General features: G+C 43.1%; 1 protein-coding gene across 7 annotated transcripts in view; it reads left to right on the plus strand.

The window, feature by feature from the left end:
• Window positions 1-13,726, plus strand: part of ASAP3 (ArfGAP with SH3 domain, ankyrin repeat and PH domain 3) — a 175,046-nt gene extending 161,320 nt beyond the window's left edge. For 3 of the 7 annotated variants that reach the window (XM_070764519.1, XM_070764520.1, XM_070764518.1), the window contains exons 23-26: window positions 167-428; window positions 8,952-9,123; window positions 10,116-10,238; window positions 13,017-13,726. In XM_070764519.1, coding sequence (XP_070620620.1) covers window positions 167-428; window positions 8,952-9,123; window positions 10,116-10,238; window positions 13,017-13,091 — 632 coding nt within the window. In that variant the 3' untranslated portion in view covers window positions 13,092-13,726. Of the gene's footprint in view, window positions 1-166; window positions 429-8,951; window positions 9,124-10,115; window positions 10,239-11,394; window positions 11,534-13,016 lie in introns of all 7 variants that reach the window. The other 4 variants (XR_011560334.1, XR_011560333.1, XM_070764522.1 and 1 more) reach the window with 2 other exon arrangements.
• The last annotated feature ends 1,588 nt before the right edge of the window (window positions 13,727-15,314 follow it).

Genomic DNA, 15,314 nt, shown 5'->3' on the forward strand with positions numbered 1-15,314 from the left:
GATCTTTAAGATCTAAGGACTTCAACTCTCAGGATTTCCCAGCCAGCATGGCTATCTAGGAAATTCTGGGAGTTGAAGTTCACAGGCCTTAATGTTGCCAAGGTTTGGACATCTCTGATTTAGAGCTTCTGCTCCCATGAGTGATTATTTCCCCCTTGCTTTCCAGATACCTCTGAATCCCTGTCCCATTCACCAGACAGCCCTGATGTTTGGAACTCATCTGTTCCCAGTGTGTCGGAGGGTGGCCCATTCTGGCAGTCACCCAACTTCCGTAACTCTATGGAAGTCAAAGGCACAGCCTATTGGGAGACCTGCTCTGATGGCGGTGCCTCCCAACGGCGAAGATCAGAGCCTACTCAGATGACACCACCACAACCTTCCCCTGGAACCTCTCCTGAACCAGGACAAACAACCCCAGTCAGGTTCAGGTGAGAACAGAAACTGTCCTAACAAGATGGCTGCATACTGTCTAGGAGAAGGCCGGTCCATATACGAGGGTCATCCAGAAAGTAATGCACCACATTATTTTTCTTCAACAATTATTTATTGAACACAATGAAACTTACACACGAGAAAGAATGATGTTTCTTCTACACTCCCTATTTTCCCACGTAATCTCCATCCCGTTCTATGGCCTTCCTCCAGCGAGACACAAGGGCGTGTATGTCCTGTTGGTACCACTCCTTGTTCTGGTCATGAAGCCATTTCTGCAGTGTGCGAATCACCTCTTCGTCATCCTCAAAATGTCATCCTTTAATAGCTGTACACAAACGTTGGTGAACAGTTTCTTTCTCCTTGGTGAGAAATTCAGTGAAGACACGCTGCTTGTAACATACATCACTTACATACACCATTTTGAAACACTGCTGCAGCTACACTATCTGTGTGAAGAAATGCAAAATTTACACACGCACTCACAACAATTCAAATAATGTACATGTAAAGTTTCGCATTTGTATCATTACTGTAGGCTGAGAAAAAAAAACGTGTTGCATTACTTTCTGGGCGACCCTCATAGATCACATGAATAAAATAAAAATCAATCCATCGTAAGTTGGGCAGCTTGGTAAGTTGAGCCCTGGTGGTGCAGTGGTGAGAATGCAGGATTCGAGGCTAACTCTTCCCACAGCCAGGAGTTTGCTCCTGACTGGTTCAAGGTTGAGTCAGCCTTCCATCCTTCCGAGATCAGTAAAATGAGGACCCAGGTTATTGGGGGCAATATTTATTTATTTATTGTTAGAGTTGAAAGGGACCATGACGGCCATCGAGTTCAACCCCCTGCCCAAGCAGGAACCCTATATGCTGACTCTAAACCTCTCACAGAGTGCTGTAAAGCGTTATGGGAGTTATAGATAAGTGTAAATGCTATTGCTATTATTATCAGCAGTTTCCATTATTTGTACAGTTTTCAACTAAAATCTATAGGAGGCTTTGGGTTCCTTCAGTTATCTCTGATTAAGACAAAGGCATTCAACCATTTAATGGTTTAGCCTCATAAGAACCCGGCAACTGCAGCTTGTAAACCATCATTGGTGGCTTAGCAAGTAAGGAGCCAGGCAACTGGAGTTTATTGAATATACAATGTTAAATATTGTACTGTGCCAAAAGGCTTGGGGACACTAATCATCATCCCCACCCATGAATGAATGTATGTTGGATGGGAAGTATGTTGGTGGATTGAATATGACTATTTTTAGATTAAATTGGGGTTTTAGACTGCTTGTTTTTAGTTTTATTGGATTTCTGAATTGTATTTTTTCACATGTTGTAAGTTGTCCTGAGTCCTCGGAAAGGGATAGGATAAAAATCCAATCAATCAATGAATCAATGAATCAATCAATCAATAAACAAATAAATATAGATGCAGATGTATAGATATAGATATATAGAGATATAGATATAGATAGAGATAGATGACAGGTAGGTAGGTGGGTGGGTGGGTGGGTGGATAGATAGATACTATGAGCAAGCAAACCATAATTTTCAGTTCTCTCTGTTTGGGACCCAGCCATTTTCCCAGCATGGCGCATGAAGGGCGCTGGCGCATTAAGCCTTCTGTAGCATAGTTGATTTGCTTACACATCATATGGATCCAGCTGGTAGAGAATCCAGGCCAGTGTGGAGCTTGACATGTTGCTCAGATGTTTGAATCCATTTTCCATGACCATTGACACAATAATAGTTTTCCCTATCAAGAGAGACAACCAGTACAGTGATCTCTCGATTAGCGCGGGGGTTACGTTCCAAGACCTCCCGCGCTAACCGATTTCCGCGTTATACTGGATGCGGAAGTAAAACCACCATCTGCGCATGTGCGCCATTTTTTTCATGGCCGCACATGCGCAGATGGTGGAGTTTGCGTGTGGGCGGCGGGGAAGACCAAGGGAAGATTCCTTCAGCCGCCCAACAGCTGATCTGCTCCGCAGCGCGGAAGCAGCGAGGAGCCGAAGATGGGGTAAAGGCAAAGGGGAAACCCCATCTTCTGCTCCTCGCTGCTGCCGCGCTGCGGAGCGGATCAGGTGTTGGGCGGCTGAAGGAACCTTCCCTTGGTCTTCCCGCCAGATCACTTGCCGCTTGCCAGTCCACGCCCCCCTGGATGAGCGGCCCCGCATGGCCCCAGCGCCGGACTCCGTTGCCGAACGCCGAAACCGGAAGGGGCAAGGTGGGGGAGAACGGGAGGCTCAGCATTCCGTCAGTCGCAGCGCTGGCTGTCAACTTTTCTTTTTAGCACTGGGGAGGCAAGTCAGCTCCTGCCCAGTTTTAAAAAGAAAAGTTGACAGCCAGCGATTGTTCCGCTGCCGCCAGCATGGCCTGGCTGGCAGCGGAAGATGTAACCTTCGCAACCTCGGAGAGCTTCCTGGGCATGAAAGCTCACGAAAACCAGGAAGCTCTCTGAGGTTGCGAAGGAGCCCACGATCACTCGGCTGCAAGCGGGAGGAAGGCGAATCCCACGGGGCTGGGCTCGGTTATCCCCTCGGCTCCCCTCCTACCAGCCCCGCCGCGGAAGGCTCCATTCTGTTCCCTGAATGGAGACCGCCGGCCGCTCAATCGGGTGGCAGGAAAGCGAATGTCACGGGGCTGGGCTCGGCTCCCCCAGCCCCGCCGCGGAACGCTCCATTCTGTTCCCTGCCGGCCCGATTGAGCGGCCCGCGGTCTCCATTCAGGGAACAGAATGGAGCCTTCCGCGGCGGGGCTGGTAGGAGGGGAGCCGGGGGGATAACCGAGCCCAGCCCCGTGGGATTCGCCTTCCTCCCGCTTGCAGCCGAGTGATCGTGGGCTCCTTCGCAACCTCAGAGAGCTTCCTGGTTTTCGTGAGCTTTCATGCCCAGGAAGCTCTCCGAGGTTGCGAAGGAGCCCAGGATCACTCGGCTGCCGGCGGCAGGAAAACGAATGTCACGGGGCTGGGCTCGTCTCCCCCCCCATAGCAGCCCCGCCGCGGAACGCTCCATTCTGTTCCCTGCCGGCCCGATTGAGCGGCCGGCGGTCTCCATTCAGGGAACAGAATGGAGCCTTCCGCGGCGGGGCTGGGGGAGCCGAGCCCAGCCCCGTGACATTCGCTTTCCTGCAGCCGAGTGATCCTGGGCTCCTTCGCAACCTCGGAGAGCTTCCTGGGCATGAAAGCTCACGAAAACCAGGAAGCTCTCTGAGGTTGCGAAGGAGCCCACGATCACTCGGCTGCGGGTGGCAGGAAAGCGAATGTCACGGGGCTGGGCTCGGCTCCCCCAGCCCCGCCGCGGAAGGCTCCATTCTGTTCCCTGCCGGCCCGATTGAGCGGCCGGCGGTCTCCATTCAGGGAACAGAATAAAAAAAAATATTTTTTTTAATATTTTATAAAAAAAAAATTTTTTTTAAATATTTTATTTTTTTAAATAATATTTTTTGAAAAACCGCGTTGCAGCGTTTCGCGCTAATCGAGAACGCGCAAGTCGAGGGACCACTGTATTTAGTTTCTCAAATAAATAAACTTACTGTAATATTGTTAAAATATTTGCAAAGGCATAGGAAACTCTACAGCAGGGGTGAAATCCAGCAGGTTCTGGAGAACCGGTAGTGGAAATTTTGAGTAGTTCGGGAAAGCGGCAAACACCACCTCTGGCTGGCACCAGAGTGGGGTAGGCATGGAGATTTTGCAATATCCTTCCCCTGCTACGCACACCCATCAGTTGCATCTCTACCTCCAAGGTCACCATGCTTTGGCAGGATTCGTACCACATGCTAAGCCAAAATGTGGCTCTTCTGCTTTTGACTTTGCCTGGTGTTCAGACAACATGGCTTGGAAGTCAGAGTTTATGTCTAAATGTTCAATGAAACGAGATTAAACCCTCCAGCTTAACTCCACAGAAGAACCCAGTTATTGTCAGGATTTGTGGCCTACCTGATGCAATATGCCAAATTGCAGAGTGAAGAATTGTAATGACTTCAACCATGTAAAACTACTTAGTCATGGTGAATATGCAGATTTTATGTAATTTGATTGGCTGACAAAAGTATATTCAGAAGAACCTCTATCTAAGAACACCTCTACTTACGAACTTTTCTAGATAAGAACCAGGTGTTCAAGATTTTTTTTGCTTCTCCTCAAGAACCATTTTCCACTTACAAACCCAAGCTTCCGAAACTGTAACCGGAAAAGACAGGGAGAAACCTCCGTGGGGGCCTCTCTAGGAATCTCCTTGGAGGAAACAGGGCCGGAAAAGGTGGGGAGAAGCCTCTGTGGGGTCTCTCTAGGAATCTCCTGGGAGGAAACAGTGCCGAAAAAGGCAGGGAGAAGCCTCTGTGGGGCCTCTCTAGGAATCTCCTGGGAGGAAACAGGGCCTCCACCCTCCCTGTGGTTTCCCCAATCACATACATTATTTACTTTTACATTGATTCCTATGGGAAAAATTGCTTCTTCTTACAAACTTTTTTACTTAAGAACCTGGTCAGGGAATGAATTAAATTTGTAAGTAGAGGTACCACTGTATATATATACATAATGCACCTTTGCATAGGTGTGGCGTGTGAATTAGTGTAACTTGTGGTGGCTGAAGACAGGGCCGCCATCAGGAATTTTGGGGCCCCATACAGCTGAAGTGTCTGCCCCCCCCCCACCATTTTAAAACTACTTTATTTTGCAACATACCAATTATGTATTAAATTTACCTTTCAAAAAAAAATTTTAAACCCTGCCACTACAACAAGGTACACTTGTTTGACAGATCAATAATATGTTAATAACGCAGAAAATATATTCAAGTGACATCAACATATTACATACATATAAATAAATAACCAGAACAGTGCAAATACACCAAATTAACAAAATATTATTAATTTTACCATCAACAATATTAAAAGCAGCAATAAGATGGCACAAAGGATAAAGACAAAATACTCCTGCATCACACTAGAAAAATATTTGTTTTCACATTAATACCAATAAATAACAGGTAACCAGAAGATAAATTATACGCAATAATGTTTAAAACTATACGTAAACTCCACCATAGGTGTAAAAAGCACAGTGCAAGAAAAAAGTAGAGAAAGAAGAGGGAAGAGCAAAAAACCCTTCCCTCTTCTTCTCATTAACCTCTCCACCTATCTCCTTATAGCATTTTCCAAAGTTTGCAAAATTTTAAAATTGCTTTATAAATAAGAACATACCCTCATGTATCATTAAATCCACATTATGAAGCAAATGTGCAAAAAATCCAAGATTTTTTTCTCATACATGTACCTGCTATTGAGTTCCATAACTTAATATATTTAAATTTTTCAATGTGTAATGTATAATGTCTCTTAACAAATAGCATGTCCGTGGCTCTAGGAGCAACACCTTTTTTCTCTTTATTCTTTTTTCTTCTTTTCCTAGGATGTTATCATATCTATTAAACATACGGTGAGATATTACTGTGTATGCATTTAGTATAATTTAGAAGGTAAAATGTAAAATAACCAACTCCCGCTTCAGATCTTCTCTGTACAAGTGTCAAAATATGATGTAGTTTTGTTTTTTTGAAAAGACCATAGTAGCATTACCCAGCTTCTCCTTTGCATATTCAAATCATTCCACTTCCCACAATGCTTGCTTCTCGAATCCAGGATGGTGTTTTTGATTCTCAAATCTAAAATGGCGAGATGGCTCCAAAAAACATGTCAACTCCAAAGCAACACATCTTTCCCTCACGCTTAGAAGGGAACAATTTCGAAAAAAATCTAACACCATAATCAAAATGTATACCAAATTAGCTCTGATCCAAACTTCATCTTCAACAGCTATGAAGCTCTTCAGGCAGAATAGAGAAAACTAGGCATTTTTGCTGATCTGTGCTGTCCCAATTGTAACAATTTTGCAGCTGAATCCAATTAGCTTTCTTAGCATGCCACTGCAGAGGTTACCGATCTTCTTCAATCGCCGGGCCCCCTTAATTTTTCAATTTGGCCGGGCCCCTGACGCCAGTACTGGTAATACTGCCCTATCGGCGGCCCTGGCTGAAGATATGTAGTTGAATATTGTAACTGAGAATAGCAGATAGAGAATTATGAGTACTGTACTTTGTATAGTAACTGCAAGAGAGATAGCTACAGTGTAGATATTGTACACTAACAATAGTTAGTGTAGATTTGCTACAAAAGAAGTAAATATTTTCCTAAGAAACTCTGCAGTATGCATCTTCAATTATCTTAAAGACAAAGGTTCCTGATATCCTAGTCTGAGGCAGGCTGTTTAGCTGCTTTGGTTATCTGGGAGGGCTAGCTTCTGCAAAACGTTACACCAACAGTCATTGTGCGTGGCCAAATTAATACTGGAGAATGGAACGGTTGGAATTGGAATGCATCTTAGAGATCATTTATCATTTCTTAGTGGAGGAACCCACCACTGTAGCACTCTCGAGAAATGGCTCAATGGCCTAAGACGCTGTGCTTGTTGATCGGAAGGTTGGCAGTTAAGCAGTTCGAATCCCTAGCATTGCATAATGGGGTAAGCTCCTGTTATTTGTCCCAGCTCAGCCAACCTACCAGTTCAAAAAGAATGCAAGTAGAAAAATAGGGACCACTTTAGTGGGAAAATAACAGCACTCCATGCACCTTTGGGGTTGAGTCATGCTGGCTGCATGACCACGGAGAAGTCTTCAAACAGTGCTGGTTCTTTGGCTTACAAATGGAGTTGAGCACTGCCTCCTAGAGTTGGTAACAAGTAGCACATATATGGAAGGGGAATCTTAACCTTTAGATTTGCTATGAAAGTGAGATGGACCATTAGCTCAGGAAGTCTTTTTTTAATTGAATAGTTTTAAAAACAACAACAACATGAAAATATAAAATGTACATATATACATATATACACTGTTCAAAAAAATAAAGGGACTACTTAAACAACACAGTATAACTCCAAGTAAATCAAACCTCTGTGAAATCAAACTGTCCACTTAGGAAGCAACACTGATTGGCAATCAATTTCACACACTGTTGTGCACATTCAACTTTGTATATAACAAAGTATTCAATGAAAATATTTCATTCATTCATATCTAGGATGTGTTCTTTGAGTGTTCCCTTTATTTCTTTTGAGCAGTATACACATACAGACATTACATTAACATTATATGACATAGCCTAACAAATCATATAACAATTTGTTGTTAATCATTTAGCAGTTTCCCGTATCGATACATTTTTGTATCACTATAACTCTTGTTCCTTTGACTTATCTATGTTAACACACATCTTAATTTTTACACATTCCACTTCCCATCTATCTACATATCTCTTTATAGTCTATATATGTAACACTTTCCTTAGCTTTACGTTTGTGTTCCAACCAGTTGTACTAACTCATCCAGATTTTTTAAAACCCTGTTTCCTCTTTTATCTTTTATTTCCATTCCACACATTCTAATATTTTTGTGATGATCATTGAATTTGAAGGGTTCGAACGTCTTCCATTCCAGCTCAGGAAGTCTTTATTTTCCATGCCGAACAGGTATCTCTTTCGACAGTCCCACAAGAAGACACTTCCCACTGCCAAGAATGATTTCTGAGACGATATAGAGAAATAATAATAATTTTAGGATGGGGCACTATTAGAGTAAAAGTGGAGGGGAAAAAATTCCCGTCTGTCAATTATGATATGAGTTAAGGAGGAGAAGCACTCAAGAGAAGGTAAAAGAAGGAGGAAGAGGAAGGAGGAAGTGAGGAAAGAGTAGAAGAGAGGAGGGAGAAGAAGCACAAGAAAGCAGAAAAGAGAGAGATGGATGGAGGGAAAGAAAAGGAGGAGACAAGGAGTAAGAAAGTAGGAAGAGGAGAGAAAGGTAGAGGTGGGGAGCGCAAAAGACAGACTGAAGAAATAGAATGGAAAATTGGTGCAAAGCAGGATATTGATTTATGGTTGTTTGATTTAAAATGTATGTATATGTGTACCACTGATTATTTTAAGGTATTTTATATTGATATATGGATGGAGCGTATGGTGAAATTTTTTAAAAAATGATTTATTTATGGGTATAAAATTTTCTTTCCCCCCCTCCAACATACAGTAAAAACAACATAAGCAGTAAAAAAAACACCACAGAATCAGTGCCTAAAATAATAATAAATGACATTTCTTTGTTACATTAAACATTCAGAAAAAATCCTAACAATGCCTTTAATATATACTTTTTATCCTCTTCCATGCTAAATTAATTAAATAAATTAACTACACATGAGACATATTTCATCTACAGATAGCAATGTTATAAAATCTATTCCCTTATATTCCCTTTTTCTGTCTATAATAAAACATAAACATCTTAACCCAATATCTAATTTAATCCTTTCCCCTCAGTGTTAACTCCTTATCTATTGCTGCCCCAATTCTTATTTCGTTATTCAGGTCTTTGGTAAATTAAAATTAAATCATCGCGTATTCCTTCAAAAGTGATTAGGAAAATTAAAAAATGATTTCTGAGACAGCTTTTTTTCTCCTACAGCTCAGAGAGCACCAGGTCCTATCGACGGATTAGTAGCAGCTCAATGGGTAAATTTTCCAACAGCTCCCTTTCACCGCAGAGCCCCTGTTGCCCAGAAGAAGGGTCTTTATGCAAAACTGTGATGCCAGGACCAACACCTCTGCCTGTGCCAACACCAAGGAGATTTGCTCCAGTGAGTTGTGTAGAGACAGCAAGAGGTCATGCTTTTTAAAAATAGTTTGAGCAGTCTGGAGGGGTTTTTTTTTTTTGGGGGGGGGGTTGCATCTTCTTTCCACCAGCATTAACATGGTATCTCTGGGCAGCCGTCTGGGCTCAGTTATAGATGTATATTCATTTCCACCTTAGAGCTGATGGCAGCAATCTCAGAAAGCCAGGGGAGAAAACACAGTTGGCATTCTCCTCCCGAGTTTCAAAATAAGAATCCATGCCAAGAGGCAATGATGGATCTGCCATGTGTTTTGTAGACCATAACGGGCAAAGAGTAATACTGTGTTGGCAAGCAACAGCAATTGCTTTTGAATGCCCATTTGTATTACCGTTCCAGGATCTGAAAGGCTGCCCTGTCAATTATGACACATATGTGGATGTGTCAGTTTTCCATTTTTAAAGCAGTGACTCCTCCAGCTAAACTTGTAGCTGTTCATTTATGTCTATGTGTATAAAATATACTGCTCAAAAAAATAAAGGGAACACTTAAACAGCAGAATATAACTCTAAGTAAATCAAATTTCTGTAAAATCAAACTGTCCACTTAGGAAGCAACACTGATTGACAATCAATTTCATTTTGTTGTCAGCACATTCAACTTGGTACAGAACAAAGTATTGAATGAGAATATTTCATTCATTCAGATCTAGGATGTGTTGTTTGAGTGTTCCCTTTATTTTTTTGAGCAGTGTATATGAATGTCCCTATAGCCAAGATTATCAAAGAGGCAGTATCGGGTTGCTACCAGGCATGGGCCACACTGCGCATCAATAGTGAAAATGGAATTATGTGTGCAGCTCTGCGTCTCCCGAATACGCACAGCAAGGGGAAGCACGTGCCTGCGAGATTTGGGCAATTGCCGAAATCTCTCCTGCCTGCATCCTCTTGCAAGATTTTTCTTCCTGCGCATGTGCAGTTTTATCATAAAACTGATAATGACTCTTCTATCCTTCACAGGCCAAAGGACGGTTAAAGCGAGTCAAGGCTTTGGCTGACTGCAAAGGGGACAAGGCCCGCGAGTTGACTTTCTTCAAGGGCGAAGTCATTGTAGTAACGCGGGAAGAGGACGAGCAAAATTGGGTCAGTATTGCTTATTTTCCTCCCCGGAGTAGCGTAGAAATACAACTTCCCTCTTAGTTTCAGAAGAGAAGGAGAAAAGAGAAATATCTTGGGAAGCGTTTCTGAAAAAGACGCTCCCGTTTTCGTCTGGATTATGATTTTTGTTCATCTCCACCCTCCAAAATGTATCTTCTTCTTACATGCAGCCCTTGACTTAATATCTCAGAATTGCATTTTATCTTTAGATTAGTAAACTTTCAAGAGCCATTTTAGGAGAAACGAGAGCTAAAATTTCAACGTGCAGAAAGAGCAAGGAAAATGACTTTCATGAAAATATGCACAAGCTTTTGGCTAAGTCAGTGCTTCTCAAATAGTGGGGCACATGACCCTGGGGAACATGCTCTTTTTTGCTGCAGGGAGCAGGGATTTTTTGCACTGAACAATAGCATACAGCACAGAGCAAAAATATGAAGTGCAGATAACAAACCCTTAAGAAACACCATGGAAAAATATTTAACAGGGATGAAAAGAAAGAAGGAGAGAGATGGAAATAATGAGACAAACATAAGTCTCCTGAAAGCTAAGATGAGGAAATATGATGAAGCATCTGTAGTGCTTGGCTTCACTGTGACTACGGTGGGAGACGAGGAAAGACTGCTATGTTTACTGTGTCTAAAAAATATTTGCAGTGGACACCATGAAGCCAAATAAATTAAGGTGTCCCTTAAACACATTACACCCTAATCACACTGATAAGGCACTTGATTTTTTTTTCAGCGAAACATGCCAAATATTGCAAACAATTGTCCTGGTGGAGTGTTGGGCGGGGCGGGGGGGGGGGAATATTTACTTCTTTCTAGGGGAGAGGGGTGTAGCAGAAAATAATTGAGAAGCATTGGGCTAAGTCAAAAGGGGATGAAATTGGGGGGAGGGTTTGGAGTCCGGAACAGCCAGAGAACATTTAGAAGAGAGGCTCATTCCTAATTCAATAAATTATAACAAGATTGAGGCGGCCGAGCACAAATCAGACTTGCAAGGTTGTGTTGCAATAAAAATAGCTTTAGCTTTTCTGTAAGGTGGACTTCCTTGTTTGGTTTACCCAGAGTGGCCGACAACTTTCCCGATTGTGAAATTCTCATTTTGGGGTCTGTGTCAGAGCTATTATTTTACTTGGTAGGCAAATGAAAACAACTTGCCAGCTTTTGCACTCTTCAAACGTTTCATCAGCCTTTGATCCATCATTCCTAATTTGGTGTATTCCAGATGTGTTGGGACTAGAACTCCCAATGTAACTAGGAGGTGCCAGCTTGGAAAAGGTGAGGACTCAATAATACATGAAGCAAGAGGGCAAAACAAAACCTCCCCAAGCAACTGAGAAGTGAAATGTACAATCCCCTTTGAAAAGAGGGATGTCTTTGGTAAAGGACACTCGTGCGTGAGATATTTTGCCGATTTTTGGCCTGCTCTATAGCTTCAGTAGGGAAAATGGAGCTGCATGTGCAGCTCCAGCTGACTGGCGGGTGGGCGCATACACCTGTGCGAGATTTGGCTTCTGCGCATGCACAGAAGCAAAAAACGCTGGAAATCAGCGAAATCTCATGCATGCATCCTTGCATGCGCAGAAGCCAAATCTTGCACAGGCACATGTGCTTGCCCACCAGTTAGCTGGAACTGCACATGCAGCTCCATTTTCCCTACTGGAGTTATTGCGTGGCCCATACCGGTACAAACCCAATACTGCCTCTAAAGCTGACAAAGGGATTGAGCCAGATGGGAGTTCCACTTACCGGCCGCTACTGGTATGCTCTTCAGGACCGTTGCGGGGATGCGTGTACCCAGTGTGCATGCAAGTGCCCCTCGGCACAAGATTCAATTTTTCCGCATGCACAGCAAGCGAAATCTCACATGAGGATGCTCTTGCACACAAGGTTTCGCCTATTTTCTGCAATTTCTTTGCTTGTGCACATGCACAGAAGCAAAAAACTGCCCCAAATAAGCCAAATCTCACACACAAGAGCATCCTCATGCGAGATTTCACTTGCTGTGCATTCGCAGGAGCCAAATCTCATGTCAGCGCATGTGTGCACGTGTTGGGGACTCAAAGATGCATGCAATCCCAATGTAGAGTGGTGGGACCTCGGGGGAGGGCCTTCTTTGTGGCCACCCCGGCTCTATGGAATCTATGGAGTCTGCGGAGAGGGGCGGCATACAAATCTAATTAATAATAATAATAATAATAATAATAATAATAATAATAATAATAACAACAACTCCCCCCAGATGTCTGTACTGCTCCCATCCTGCTGGCTTTTCATAAGGCCACGAAGACCTGGCTCTGCCAGCACGGCTGGGGGCCCTAAATTAACAACTAGCTTGACCACCTCTACAAATATGATTCTGTATGAATGGTACGTACGCGTGTTGTTACATTGTTCTACTATGAGTTTTAATTAGGGTTTTAGAATTTGGAGTTAGGGTTAGGGTTATTTTTCTTGACTTCTTTTTTATTATTGTTTGTAATTTTATATGGTAATTTTATATTGTTGTAAGCCGCCCTGAGTCCTTTGGGATTGGGTAGCATAGAAGTCAAATTAAATACAATAAATAAAATAAATAATCCCAGCCATACTGGCTGCAACCCATTACTGAATTGAGCAGACTGCAGATCCAATGAAGCAGGGTTGCTTCCCATCCAGTTCTTGTCGTTTTTCCTGTGGGAAGAACCTGGGATCAGAGCCTAATGCGTTGCTACTCTTTCTTGGTAGCTTTGTGTTCTCATTAGATGTTTTTTCTTTCCAGGTTGGATTCATTGAAGGTGACGGCACAAGGACAGGTGTCTTTCCTTCCACCTTTGTCCAGCCTTTGCAAGACTGAGTGGTCCCAGATTGATCTTCTCTAAACGGATGAGGCAGCGTGATCTGCTCTGGAGACGGGACAAGGTGTAGAGGCTTTGCTGGATCTCCATAGAGCCTACTCTTCATGGGATGTCATTTCCTTATTCAGTTCCATGATAACGTTTCTAGGGATAGTATAATCTGGATTTTGAGACCCTTATTTTTTTGTAAACAGAAAGTGAGAGGGGCCATGGACATATATGTCAATGTGACTTGATGGACCTCTTTTTGTCCCTTCAGTGGTGGAGAGTAGTATGTGAGGTTCATCACTCTACTATGAAATCATCCTTTTTTGCCATTGGGTCTCATTCAGGTCGTTCTGTGCCCACACTGAGCCGTTGAGGAATGGATCCAAGATCTTCAGCGCACCACTTGATTTAATATCAGTTTCCATGTCAACAACCATGAGGGATCAGAAGTATTTAGAAAGTAGTTTTCTGGGGAGAAGGGGGGAAGAGGTAGAAATTGCAAGGAATCAATGCTGAAGGTTGTTTGGGAAGCCTTGGGGGTTGGGCAGGGCTGCCGTAATCCTTACTCCAATTGTATGAGTCACCTTTGTTGTTTTTGTTCATGGGGAAATAATTCCTCTACCGCAGAATATATGACTCTCTGCTATAGAAGTGTCTGGGTTTTGTCTCAGTCTGGTTGACGTTATTCACTCAAGCCGAATGGATTGCCACTCAGCCAAGTGTCGCCATTTTGTTTTCTCAGAATCTTTCTCTCTCCTGTAACAACTCTAAAAACCTTCTCTCTTAAACAACTTCACGAAAAACAAAATCTCACCTTGTTGGGTAAACATCCCTGCTGAGCAAAGTTGTTTTAAAAATACTGCAGGCCAGAACTAGTTGTGTCTGAAAGGGACAAGGAGCCATATATATATTGAGGCAGTGCCGTCAAGATTGCTTGTAGTCCTCAGCTAATATTTTATCTACTTGGTGTTGAACATTATACATCTATACTTTGAAGGGGCTTATGACACAAATAGCCAATAAAAGCTTCAGTTTCAAATAATGTAGTAGAAAACTTGAAACAATTCAATGGGGTTGCTAATTTTTTTGGGGGGATACTACTATCCCAAGCTTCATCATTGTTGTTAGAAAAATAATGGTTGGATCTAGATTAAATAAGCTAAATGTAGATTTCCATGGAAATTTATAGATTGGGGCCAGGGGTGAAATTCAAAAAATTTCGCTACCGATTCTGCGGGTGTGGCAGGGGAAGGAAACTTCAAAATCCCTATTCTCTCCACACTCCAGGGGGAAGGGTACCTTCCTGACAATCTGCTTAAAAACTCTATTGAGAGAATGGGTGCAAGACTTATGGTTGGGGGTCACCGCAAAATGAGGAACTGTATTAAGGGGTCGCGGCACTAGAAAGGTTGAGAACCACTGTTATAAAGAAAAAAATATGTATGTGTTTCGTTTCAAATTTTACTTCTGAACATGTGCAGGTCAGGGGTGGGTTCTACTTACCTTCGCTACCGGTTCGCATTGCAACAGAAGTGCGTGTTTTGCGTGCGTGCACTTGCTTGCTTCGTGAGCCCGCATGTCACTTCGCAGAAACAACCCTCTGAAGAAGCCTTTGTGTATGCGCAGAGAGGTTTTTTTGCAAGCCACGGTAACCAGAGTTTTGCCAGTCATTGCTACCGGTTCAGCAAGCGGTGGCAAATTTCTGCTACCGGTTCTAAAGAACCAACCCGAATCAGCAGCAAGTCACCACTTTGCACTCTCAGCAAAAAGTTGCGAGACCAGAAGCTGAGCTTCCTTCTTTGCGGCACACCTGACCATGTCTCGCAGCACACTAGTGTGCCACGGCACACTGGTTAGGAAACACTGACCTAGAGAAATGGACTTGTGTAAACTAATAACAGGTAGAAGGAATTATGAAGACATCAGAGGTGGGTTCTGGATTTTGTTGCTGCTGGTTCGCTTAGGGAGGCGCCGTGTGCATTCACAAGCAAAAAACAAGATGGCAGTCTTGAGAACCAGCTTGGGGGCGTGGCAGGCCTGGGTTGCTGAGGGTTCCAGCAACCCAGGCCACCAAGTTACTACCAGTTCTATAGAACTGGTCCGAACCGTAGGAACCCAGTTGCAAGACATATTTTAATGCCGAAAGTCAGAGAAGTCTGTAAAAGGTATATGTAACAAAGCCTGGCTTTGGACTTTCAGTTGATTTACCTAAAGTTTTAGTTTCTTTTAAAACA

Source organism: Erythrolamprus reginae, chromosome 11 (assembly GCF_031021105.1).
Source record: "Erythrolamprus reginae isolate rEryReg1 chromosome 11, rEryReg1.hap1, whole genome shotgun sequence".
NCBI classification, from domain to species: Eukaryota; Metazoa; Chordata; class Lepidosauria; order Squamata; family Dipsadidae; genus Erythrolamprus; species Erythrolamprus reginae.